The sequence below is a fragment of the Bolinopsis microptera genome, chromosome 10 (genome assembly GCF_026151205.1).
Source record: "Bolinopsis microptera isolate Bmic1 chromosome 10, MBARI_Bmic_1.0, whole genome shotgun sequence".
NCBI classification, from domain to species: Eukaryota; Metazoa; Ctenophora; class Tentaculata; order Lobata; family Bolinopsidae; genus Bolinopsis; species Bolinopsis microptera.
Window position 1 is genome coordinate 10,832,208 of NC_087081.1, and position 13,415 is coordinate 10,845,622.

At 38.5% G+C, this 13,415-nt stretch overlaps 2 protein-coding genes across 2 annotated transcripts in view; both read right to left on the bottom strand.

Moving 5' to 3' along the window:
- The window catches only part of LOC134821613 (uncharacterized), a 101,908-nt gene that overhangs the window by 84,826 nt on the left and 3,667 nt on the right, over positions 1-13,415 (bottom strand). The window lies entirely within an intron of this gene.
- LOC134822173 (zinc finger protein 711-like) lies at positions 1,240-9,815 on the bottom strand. The gene is made up of 4 exons (XM_063833087.1): positions 9,530-9,815; positions 3,263-3,466; positions 1,734-1,949; positions 1,240-1,314 (listed from the first exon to the last, which is right to left on the bottom strand). Exons 1-3 carry the CDS (start codon positions 9,813-9,815, stop codon positions 1,735-1,737), a joined length of 705 nt encoding a protein of 234 aa, XP_063689157.1. The 3' UTR covers positions 1,240-1,314; position 1,734.

The window sequence follows — 13,415 nt, forward strand, 5'->3', positions numbered from 1 at the left end:
AACGTTAACCACATTAAATGTAACTAAACTTTAAGTTTTTGTGATAGGATGAAACAGGTCAGATGATGTGTGATGGCTCAATTGTTATGGGACAGGAAACAGCCTGGTAAAGTAGCCTAGACTTCTTACGAATTCAAACAATCTATTGATAGACTAATAATACTTTGAAATAGCACTTTAAAACATAAATAGAATAAAAATATATCAGGTAAAGATATATCAGGTAATTACTAAAAGGCCTCTATAAATAGCATTAAAACTGGAGCCATTTCATAAGCAGCATCATATTGCGCAAGGTGAAATATATCTCTCAAACTGCTGCCAGTACTGAAGCAAATATTACTACACCTCCGGTTAAAATAACAACCAACTCAAGTGTTCAAATCCCCTGTGGCTTAGCACAGTGACACCGCTTAATATGGGAGATCTTCAGATGGTTTCTTGAGAAGTGGCGTTCACAGTAGGGGCAGGGGAAGGGCTTCAGCTTTAGGTGGACCCCGTTTATATGGCGGTTCAGTTGTCCGCTCCCGTTAAACGACTTGTTACAGTGAGGACACCGCCTCTGTTGTCTATCTGCGTGAGCGGGTCAATGAGACAGAGTGAAATATTGAAATAGTGAAATTATAGTGAAATGAAGTGAGTTTCAGTATAAGTTAAAGCGGCTTTCATTGTATCATGTACAAACTTTATTTCGTCAAGACCAATTACCAAGAAACTTTTCCTTGCTACGGATTCGCCGACCAAGGAACCGGTATTGAGGACATTTTTAATGGGACCAAAACGGGACAAGCGAAATGTTTTCTAATTTTGAAGGAAATCTATGATGCATTATTAACTCGTAATTTTACTTTAACAGGTCCTGCTGACGTAGGGCCAGATAAAACAATACAAAAATGTTATAGATTGAATCGAGCTAGTTCCTAGCTCTCTCCTGATTCTTCTAGAACCTTCCACGAGGACCAAATATCTCCTGATATTTACGGGTTAAACCACTAGTCCGTAAAGAGGACAGTTAAAACCACTAGTCCGTAGAGAGGATAGTTAAACAACAGTTAAAACAACGGTTAACTACCTTGTTTTAATTATAAACTTAGACCTCTCCGAAACATGTAGGTTTAGCGTAAGGGTCAAGGTGCTGCGATCTTAGTTTGTTCATTATTCCAATTATTCTGATTTTACCATCATACTATCTTTCACTTGAACTTCGAGTATCTATCTATTCTCCACGCACCGGTGATAACAAAAATAAAAACACGAATCGTCAGAAATCAACTCAATCGTCCACCAAAACACGCTTATTAAAAAAGAATAACGCTAACTTCTAAAAGAATAACGCTAACTTCTAAAAGAATAACGCTAACTTCTAAAAGAATAACGCTAACTTCTAAAAGAATAACGCTAACTTCTAAAAGAATAACGCTAACTTCTAAAAGAATAACGCTAACTTCTAAAAGAATAACGCTAACTTCTAAAAGAATAACGCTAACTTCTAAAAGAATAACGCTAACTTCTAAAAGAATAACGCTAACTTCTAAAAGAATAACGCTAACTTCTAAAAGAATAACGCTAACTTCTAAAAGAATAACGCTAACTTCTAAAAGAATAACGCTAACTTCTAAAAGAATAACGCTAACTTCTAAAAGAATAACGCTAACTTCTAAAAGAATAACGCTAACTTCTAAAAGAATAACGCTAACTTCTAAAAGAATAACGCTAACTTCTAAAAGAATAACGCTAACTTCTAAAAGAATCTTCATAGTTACGATCATGTGTCCGTCTGATATGCTTGACTCTCAAATGATTGGCCGCAAAAGAGTTATTACAGAAATTACACTTGAACGGTTTCAGCTTGAGGTGGACGGCGTTTATGTGCCGGTTTAACTGTCCGTTACCGTTGAAAAGTTTAAAACAATGCGGACACCTTTTACTGCTCCCTCCAATCAGTCCACCTGCAAGTAGTTGTTCAGAGAATCACTCATATAGCAAGGGAGAATCACTCATATAGCTACATATAGCAAGGGAGAATCATTCATATAACTACATTTAGCAAGGGAGATCAGAATCACTCATATAGCTACATAAGGCAAGGGAGAATCACCCCTATAGCTACATATAGCAAGGGAGAATCACTCCTATAGCTACATATAGCATGGGAGAATCACTCATTATATAGCTACATATAGCAAGGGAGAATCACTCATTATATAGCTACATATAGCTATAGCAAGGGATAATTACTCCTATAGCTACATAAAGCAAGGGAGAATCACTCATATAGCTACATATAGCAAGGGAGAATTACTCATATAGCTACATATAGCAAGGGAGAATCACTCATATAGCTACATATAGCAAGGAAGAATCACTCATATAGCTACATAATTAGACGGGGGTGATTCAAAAAAATAACATGTAGCTAGATCAGGCCGGCTTGGTGTGGGGGCCATTAACATTGGTAGTTAGATATGCTCAATACGAATATGCTAATTACAGACAGGTTCAAGAGGACTTATGGATTTAATAAATTGCACAAGAAATAAAAAGGAGATTTTTATTTTCGGTATTCATTTCATACAAGAAAATGTAAATTGAACAGTGCAGTGCTTCACGAAACACACATAAATAGTAAACACACAGGAATCTAGCCACCAGGAATCTAGCCGCCATGACGCCATGTTCCCTCCCAAACTAGCCGCCATGTTTCCTCCCAACATGCTTCTTCAGATCAGAGACCCTGGCGAAGGGCTGGCTACAATGCTGACACTTGTGGGGGCGGATCTTGTAGTGCACCTCCCGGATATGCCGGGACAGATCGCTCATTCTCCGTCTTATCATCAGGTCACAGTGCGGACATTTTAACTTGGCAGTTCCGCCTGGGAGGCGAGTTCGGGGCGTTCCTGGAGGTGAGAGAGAAACTAGACAATTGAGAAGGGGTTGTGAGGGTGCCGTATTGGTTTGCTCTTTGTGTGAGTTGACGAGTTGTGGTGGGGAAATCATGACTGTCATTATATTTTTTTCGACCAAACAAGATCAAAAGTAAAATAATACACCTATGTTTTTGAACTCGTTAAAAAGGTATCATGTCCGAAATGAAAATTGGAATATCTAGTGTTTTTCTCAGATTTTAGTTCTTCAATTCGCTGTCTGCTAAACAGAACTGTTCGTGAAGAGCTGATCAGTTTCATGTAATACAAAAGGATGTCTCCGCCTTGCGTGACGTCACACCTGGCGTGACGTCACCCCACCTGGCGTGACGTCACACCAGGATGTCTCCGCCTTGCGTGTTTCTTCAGATCAGCAGCCCGAGAGAACCTCGCCTCACAAAACTGACAAACATGAGGTTTAATCTTGTAGTGGACTTCTCGGACATGTCTCTGGAGGTCGCTCAAACGGGATCTTGTGATGGTGAGCTCGCAGTGGGGACATTTTAGGATGGAGTCAGAGCTCAATCGGACTCTGGGCTTCCCTGATTGGGGATTATGGTATGTAGTGGCTATCTGAACTTGTGCACGTGATTTCTGGTAGGCAGCGTATAATTTAGATGGATATTAGAGGAAGATGGTCAACAGTACAAGGAGCTAATTTTAGAGAAACCAGCATTGGGAAATTTTAACTAAACACCGACTATTGAAAATAAAAAGACAATGTAATATTGGGGTACTATTGTACAAGCAGAAGACATTGAGGTTATTGAGTCGGCAATTTAATATAAAAATCAAAATATTACAAAGGAGGATATGAAAGGATTCTGTAGTTACTAGCAGTAAATTAGGCTACTATAAAGTTCCATTATTTAACGAAACAGCATCTAGCCACAACGCCGCGCTGCACCCTCTGATGACGTCATAGTCACGTGACTTCAGGCTCATAATCGGTCACACCCTTACAGTTTACACAGTATCTCTCCCAGCCCCTTTGATAAACTGGTCCCAATGTTGTGACCTCATGTGTAACAGCCTGTTGCCACTCTGCCCGAAGGTCCGGTCACAGAAGTAGCACTTGTGTGGTTTCAACTTGAGGTGCACGTTGGTGATGTGGCGGCTTAGTTGGGATGATCCACTGTAGATCTTTCTACATTGTGGGCACTGGACTGCTTGACGATTCTTGTACTCTATATTACCTGGGAGACAGCATGATGGCCGCTGATTCTCACTTTTTAGATTAAAATGCTGTGATTTGAGAGCGAAGTAAGGATTGAGCTTTGAAACATTTTTTAAAGGGACCCACTTTTGGATTTGTTTGTTTTCGAAATAGATTCAGCCGAAATTCACCAGGAGATAATAAGTTAAGAAAATTACGATTGGTTAGAATTGAAAAATGCTCATTTAACGAATAAATAATAATAAATAATTGTCAAACATTAACTTGATTGGTTAAAAGATCGAAAGGGAGCTCAAAAGTGAAGGAAGTCCTAAAATAACTCATTTGAAACCGCACTCTTACAGACATTTTGAATTAAAATCTAAAAAGTTTTTTCTCTAATCGTATGCCTTATGCATCCTCTGAGCATGTTTCTCTAATCGTATGCCTTATGCATCCTCTGAGCATGTTTCTTCATATCATACATTCTGGAGAACATTTTCTCACAATATCTACACTTGTAAGGTCGTATTTTAAGATGGACGGAACGTATGTGGCGATGGAGAGGTCCTCTACCAACTATTTCTAGACCACACTCAGGACAACTTGATCGGGGAGTGAGCTTCCGTCTGTGACCTGGGAAGTGGGTTAAGTTTACACACTCCACTGGGTGGGGTAAGTTTACACACTCCACTGTGAAAAGCCGCGATATTAAGTGAAATTGGAGAAGGGTCAGTTGGAGGTGTGGGATACTTTTACACAGTTCAGTGGTGGTTAGTTACTGGAGCCAGCTTTTTTACGTATTATGTAGGCAAGACAATAGAGACAAGCAAGTAAAGTGAATTCTAAGGTTTTAATATTTATCAAAGACAATTCAATTCCCAAGTCTGAACACGTAGGTATACAGAACAAAACCACTCAATTCGTCACACAAGAAGATCAGATCAACCACAATCCATAATCGAAGTACATAAAAGAAGCAAATAAATTAATTTCACAAACTGATCATAACGAATAATGCAAATGAATCACCACTCCACAGCTCAATATTTGGGAACCCCAACGTTCTTATAATTATGTTTATTCCTCAATATTTGGGAACCCCAACGTTCTTATAATTATGTTTATTCCTCATGTGTGACAACCTATGTCCGCTCTGAGTAAAACTCTTGGCGCAGTAAAAGCACTGGAAAGGTCGCTCCTTGTAATGTACCGCGGAAACATGTCGGGGTAGCTTAGCGAAGTGAACGAAGCAATGGGGACAGGTCCCAGATTGGGAATGAGGGAGAAAGTCCGTGTTGCGTTTTCCTGGTGGAGGTCTGATTAGCTAAATAGGAGGGAGATTTCGCTTGTGATGGGTGGTGGGGGTGGTAGGATATGAGGAGACTGTGAGCATTTATTGGGAGTGGACTTCACCGAATTATCTGTTTTTCCCGACCTTATGTCGAGGCACTTAAGAGCATGTTCATTAATCGTATTCTGGTTCGTTTACATTAATGAAGAAAAAATAACTTGTAAATATTAATGCAATATCATTTGCATTGGCAGCAAAAGCTTGAGTAGATTAGAAAGTGAAATTACGGAGATCAAGAACACGTGATGCCCATATAAGGACACGTGATGCCCATATAAGAACACGTGATGCCCATATTATAAGAAGCGCTTAATTCTTCTTAAATTCCCTGTGCATGTTCCTCATGTGAGACAACCTATGCCCGCTCTGAGTGAAACTTTTAGGACAATAAAAACACTTGAAGGGTCTCATCTTCAGATGAACCGTTTGGATGTGGCGTTGTACGTTAGCGAAGGGTAGAAAACAGTAGGGACAGGAACCTGAAGTCTGGTAGCCAGCGTAGCGGTTTTGGGGCGACAATCCTGGAAACATGAACACGTGACTAAACACGTGAGGAAACACGTTACAAAACGGTGTAGAACTAAAAACTTCAGTTTGGTTTTGATGTGGTGATTGTGAGGAATTAACTTTGCTCTTGGAAACTATATCTGGGATGGACTCCTTCATATGCGACTATTGAAACTACTCTGGTATTAGTAGGTATAAAATAGGTGACAATAGAAACACAAATATCAGAAAACACACGATCAATGCGGCTGAACTATTACTAAAATCATAGAAAACATTTGAATTATCCTCCGCTCACAAAGCGGATGTGGTTTTTAAGTGATTATTAGTTATCATATCCGTATCATACCAAGTAAGGCTTTAGGAAAGTAACAATTAATCTCCATCACTGAATGTCCCTCCGTTCCCAGTTACTGTAGTTCTGATGGTCATGTTTACTTCTCATGTGACACAGCCGATGCCCGCTCTGAGTGAAGCTCTTGGCACAGTAAAAACACTTGAAGGGCCGGAGTTTGAGGTGTATTGTCTGTACGTGGAGCTGAACGTTAGCGAAGTGGTGGTCGCAGTACGGGCAGGTGCCGGAGGTTTGGTAACGTTTGTAGACTTTGGGAGGGGTCCCTTGTAGTGAGGAGTGAAATGAGAAAGAGTAAAATAAAGCATGCATTATATAGCCACGCTGAGAAAACTGTTCTGTATACGATTTCTTCTGTATACGATTTCTTTTAGTTTGGTTTACCTAGATAAAAATGCTCACACTCAGAAAAATCAAAAACAATCACTCTGAAAATAAAAATAAAAATCACACGAGAATTGTGGTTTTATTTCTGGCCTCTATCTGAATCTCTCTCTGAATTTCTTTTAAGTTCAGTTCGGTGCTGGGACCTCATGTGTAACAGTCTATTACCACTCTGTCCAAATGTTCTGTCACAATAAAAGCACTTAAAGGGTTTGATTTTAAGGTGGACGTTAGTGATATGCCGGTTCAGACTGCTGAATGTTTGTAGACAAAATGGACATAACGTGTTATTGAGTCCCCTCTTTTTGCTCAACTCTGAAAGTTAAAGCGAAATTAATTCTTGGGTAGAGGATGTGGGTTGTGATGTGGTTAGTGAACTTTCAAATGCCCCCTAGTTGAGTCATGGCTCTGCAATGAACAACCACGTCACGTCATCACAAACACGTTGAATCAAACTAACAATTTCCAGACACTAATATACTTGCATTTCTTTATATTCTGTGTTAATAGCTTATTTACTTTAGGTTTCCGAATGGTGTGGATTTCCCGTAGATTGGAAAATAGTGGTGGAGGTTAATAAATGGAAACGACTGTTTGTTTTCTTTTAATTTTAACAATTGTTCCAGATTTAGTAATTCTACATTTAAGGACACAACTAGAGTCCATACATTTAAAAAGTCAGTAAAACACCAAGACAAATAACCAATTCAGCATAGATCATAATGCTCCGTAATTTAAAAGTTAACTGTTAAAAAGTTTTAAACCTAAAACTAACGGATGAGAATTATGACGGTGAAGAAGTGAAATTCGAGAGTTATTTGTAATAAGTTTGAGGAACGGCCTATACAGCGGCCATGAATAGTGAAGCACTTTTCAGGTGATTTGCACCACGTTTATGACAGACTAGCATCAACCATGAGTATTTAGTCGATTAGTTGATGTATAACGGACTCCTTTGAAGTCAAATTTACCCGCCGAAAATCGAAACCCCGCAGGGTCAACGATTGAGGATAATGAAGCTAGAGACGCGCATTACGGTTACGCCGCGCACAAGATTTGATGGCAATACCTAAGCTTTGTACACAATTCCTTCCCTCAGTTTGCTAGTAGTTTGGGCGTCAATCCACTAAATGTCCCGCATACCCTTTGTTCTCGAATAGACAGAGAATAATGGCGGGAAGACATTCTAATTAGTCCCCACCACATTCCAGACAACCACATAATGTTTACTCCATACTTACACAGACCGAATTTCCGCAACATAAATTGTTAGCCTAGCGCTCTTCATATTGATACGGAAGAAAAACAAAAGAATAAATGGTAATGGAAAAAAGGCCCGGTACAGAATTTAAAAAACCTGGCCAAATGTGATGTGGCCAAGGTTCAAGTGAAAGAGAGACGAGACAAACGAAGAAATTTGATGTTTACAATGTTTATCAAATTCACAATCAAACAAGCCTTTAATAATTTAAAGCCAAAAGCTTGAACCTAGAACCAAAAACAATAATTTAAGGAAAACCCACTTAAACCTAACTTCTCTTACGATTTGTTTTAAGTAAGGGAATGGATGGAAATCGTGGGAGGATGTTCAGCTGTGGCTATCTGCACCGACATCAGTTGTGTGGCCTAGTTGTTGCTCAGTGTGCTCAATATGGGCCAGCCACATTACTCGGCTAAATGTTTATAATTTTATTTTCGGTTTAACATGGAGCCATCCTATAGCGTCCAAAGCGATCACAGGACCGATTCTTTCACATTCAGTGATGTAATCCTCTAGCTGTACATTCACTTTTTATCACCACCAAGGGGAAGCGCTCAGCTCCCACTTCATCATGCGATTCTATCTTTGTTTTTCTTTTAAAAGTTTTCGACTAATTGTACTAAAAAGTAAATCTTTCAAAAATGACTGTCACGTTCCTAAAGAAAATCTACGAGGAGAAAAACTCTCATTCATCAGTAGTAAGGGCCTATAAGTCTCCATCAAAATCCATACATCTAACATCCTCTACCTATCCTCATATTGTGAGACCCTTGTTTCTGTCACAGTCCTCAACGGTGCAGATAATACCTCAGCTGATGCACATTCACCCCACCAACTACAAACAAATCCCCTTACTATAAAAAGCCAGGCCAATTTGGGTGTTTCTAACTCCTTCGTCGTTATGCACTCGCGGTTCTAACCTTAAATTTGATGCTGGGTGCTCCCTTACTTAAGAGGCTTTATGCAAATTTAGTTTCGTGAGAGATCATGCAATGAAAATGCTTGGTGTAACAGAGAAATCGTTTTTTTGCACGGTTATGACGTTGAATTTTACACAGGGGGACTGTCATGGTGAAATATTTTAAATTCAGGTAAAGATCAAGGCAATGTTCGATTTCTTTGCGTCACCAAATTGAATTGTTACTAACATCTGAGGTAGTCGTCAAGCAATGACAAGTACAAATGTAGACGGGCCAATCAGTTTCGTGAAACGATCCTGATTAGTTCCACATTTGACTCTACATTGCTTGTTTGACTAACAAATCTCAGACAATGACAAATAACGACCCAAAACTTCGAGAATAAAACGATTGTTTGAATATACAATAGAAGGGAGGGAAGTCTTGGGCCGAATTATAAATGAAGTATCATTAAATAATGTTTACGGATTTGATAGAACACACTTTTGTTTTATAGAATAACATTCTCTCATCTTTTTAGGAAAGGAAATGAACGTTTTTTATGTCATTAGGAACCAAGATCGTTAAAAATTGGTTAGTTCCTAGTATAGCAGGAGGTATTTACTATTCCTGCAGTCCGACCAAGCAAAATACCTTAATTTCTGTTCACATGAACTCAGATATGATTCTACCCTGGCCTCTAAGATCCCTAGCTCTGGAAGAGAACCGCCGGTCTCCAATAGCCGTTTTACAAGCCGCTAATATCCCCACACTATCTGAATATATCTCCTGAAACTGCTGGAACCTCTCCGGGTCCAATATCTTCAGTTCCGCTACAGGTTTCCATTTATAAAAACTGGACCGTGGCATTCCCATACACTTCAGTGCTTCTGCTATTGTGTGACCACTGTTAACTTTTTCCAGAACGTCAGCATACTGACCGTGTATCCTGTTAAAGCTCACATTAGAGACCCACATCCTCCTCTTTTTAGCGTCAGGATATAGTTTAGGAATGATAAGGTAAGGCCAATGTCTGGACTGTTCTCCTGAAATGAGAGGATTCTCGAGCCAGCTGTGTGGAGCATGCAGGGCCGCCCACCCGGTCTAGGTCCACTAATTTAACACCAGGTAAATAATACCAGGGATGTGTGGTCGGACTGCTTGAATTAGTATATTTCCTCAGAACTATTGTTATATTATAATGAGCTCGCTGAGGAGGAATCCTTGACAATAGTGGTCCCGAGTCTGACTTGTGACATTGTACCAAAAGTATCGGTTGATACTAATGTTAGTTAGCTAATGCACTAACTTTATCTGTGTTCTATCAAATCTGTGTTTAAAATGTCCCCAAAGTATATGGGAGTGTTTGATTCGCTGTTCAGTGCCCCAAAATAAAATTCAATATATAAATCATTGCGCCAAATAATCATTTCCATAAGTAGAAAACAATGTACAGAAAATGTACTTCAATCAATTATTGTTACTTTGGGGACATGTAATTGCATGCTATAAATGAATTATTAAAATGTTTATGAAGCAGGATTATTCGGTTTATTTTGGTGATTTAATAATAATCACATTTTTAACTAAAATTTTTGCAACATATTTGCAGCTACAGCTGGAAAACAAGGCCACGTCAGCACACAAGTGAATCATACATTATAGGCACGTTTTATGGCAAGCATTATAATTCTGTGTCAGGGTCTGCCAAACATGCACGCTAAAATACGAAGCGGACTTGGAATTCCCACTCATCGTTACTCTATATTCAGTGGTACATGGCGCCAAAATCTAGCCCTCAAGGTTTTATATGGTAGGCGGCATCGACTGATGTCTAGCGCATTAAATGGCGTTAAGGACAGTTTTAGTTTTAGTTTTCAGTTAAAGGACAACTTTTATTTACAAAGTTTAGTAATCCTGCTTCATCAGTCGAACGGTTATAGATGAATAAATCTCAGAGATTAATAGACTATGTAATAACAAGTAAAGATAAAATACTAAACCCTGGAACTCACTAACCCACACTAACCCACTCTGCAATGTAACTTGATATATAGAATGTAAGATAATCAAGTTCCCCAAATGATCATGCTCCCCCTGTTGCTGCTTATCAGGGTTTAGTACTTTTAAACCACCCCTCCCCAACCTGATCCCCAACTTTATCCGTTAAAACCACCCACATGGGATAATAAACATTACATTTTCTGACCTCACATAATATAATATTAAACAGACAAACATAATATAATATTACATAACATATTAAACAATAGACTTTACATATTATATTTATACACTATACAGACGGGTCTCGCAAACCACTACACGAACACGTCTCAACGGACAAAGTTAAACAACATTATTTGTCACATACATTCCTCACATTACACACATATTTACAGTTACCGGACGGACGAGACTAAACATGTATTGTGTTCGTATCACTCCGGGAGGGCGGAATGACACAGAACAAGTCACAAAATGTTAAACTAAACAGTCAATTTAAGAAATTATAAGTTATAAATTTAACAGTATATAAATTTAACAGTATATAGTAGTTTGTGATGCACCAAGATTCTAGGGCCCCAGTTACATCCCCTTCCATGCTCACTGTATGTAGGCAGGGATTTAACGAGTTCATTTAAAGGTGCTGATTGCTTTAGTGACGTCACAAGTCATATTATAAGTACTGTGTTTTGATCCGTACTGTGTTTTGATTGGTCATTTGAGCAAATTAGGGGAGAATTTTGGCGCATTACAGTTTACACACGAACAACGTACCTTGAAACTGGATGTTGAAGGAGGAGCGGTTCTTCTTCAAATCACGGAGTATAAAACAAAAGTATTGATTGATACCACCAAAATGCTCATCTTAATCTACAATTATCTAATTAATGAAATAGGAAAGGTTTCAAAACTAGGTCTATAATGTGATATATCTCATTTCTTGATGAAGGATTTGTATGGTTCAAATGCCAGCGTTTCTACATATATGAATTGGTTCCAATAAATGAGGAACCCTATTTTGCTTTGTCACGTTTTTATCTAAATTTTCAGCAATATACCTAATCGGTAATACAACAAGAGTACTATATAATGTGAGCACTAACATCCTCTACGTGGAACTCAGTAATGTTAGGCCTTTTATTTGGAGGCCTCTTGGGGTTCTCTTAATTATGCGGTACTTCACAAACCTTGGTGAGTAGGGACTCTTGAGGTAGCCAGACTTTTTCCACCGACAATTAACAAATCAATTAAAATTTAAAGTACATGGTTCTCTTACGTCACAAGTCATAAGTATGCTTCTCTTACGGTTAATAATTGTGATAAATGACCGCCGACAGGTATACCGAACCTGATTCTAGAATATGCTGAAAATGAGTTACTTCAGTTATTCTGATGACCATTTTTACCGAAGTTTTAATCACTCAGTGGGGAATATGACAAGTTGTTCATGTTAGACGCGAGCATTAGAAGATGGCAGGCTTAATTTGAGTCTTATTCTTAGCATAATGTTCCAAATTTATGTCAAGAGAACCATGCAATATTGTAAATAAACCAATTAAATTCTAATTAATTAAATTGTAAGATAACACACTATCGCTAATTAAACTTACAGTTGGAACAAACAAATAGCATCAAACAAACACCACTCCCAAACCCCAATCTGCGTGAAACTTTGAACGTTGTTTTTATGAAATTTTACGATCTTGGAATTTTCTAGGGAAAAACAACTGAAATACGGTTTTTTGTGAAAATTTAGTAAATAAAATATACACATGATCATGATACTGTACTATTATTCGAACCTCTTGAAAATCTTGAGTGGAAGTTTGAATGTGGCAAAGAGGTTATCACTACCTGAATTTTGCCTTGGTTGCAAATATATCGAGATTTCCAAACTTGATGGCTAAGAATTAAGAAATGATGGTTTAGAAATGATGAAATGAAAGGTATATTCAGGGCAGCAGTCTACCGATATTCTTCAGATACTGCAACTTCTGAATCTGTGGAAATATCGCAAGATGTTCCCGACACAGTTTATTAAGCTCTGTAGCAGACCTCTCAGCCCGGACAAGTTCTTGAAACAGCTCAGGCTCGATCTCCATCAGTTCAACTATGTAGCGCCTCTCGTAGAAGTTAGTTTTTCTAACTCCAGTATTTTTAAAGGCCTCTGACATATTGTCTCCTGATCTAAACCTAGCCAAGACGAGCATGTACAACTTTCTTTCATACTGATAGTCCCCAAGTTTATGAAGGATTTGTATTTGCCAGGGAGATCGAGAAGGGTGGTGACGAAGTGGGGTTCGCGGATCAGCATCTGCGGTTGTGAAAATGATGAATGAAATGTGAATATAATAGGTAATATGATTTCTTAACTCAACAGAGGTTGCTCAACTGTATATCTTAATTTCCCAATATTATCATTATAAAACAACATTACAATATGACTATTTAACGTGTTAACAGACTCCCATTTCTCTTCATGTTTATAACAAGCGCGGCATACATTTCTTTCAAAAGAGTTGTCTTACATCTCGTAAGGAGTGTATGTGCACAACTAGATGACTCTTCTAG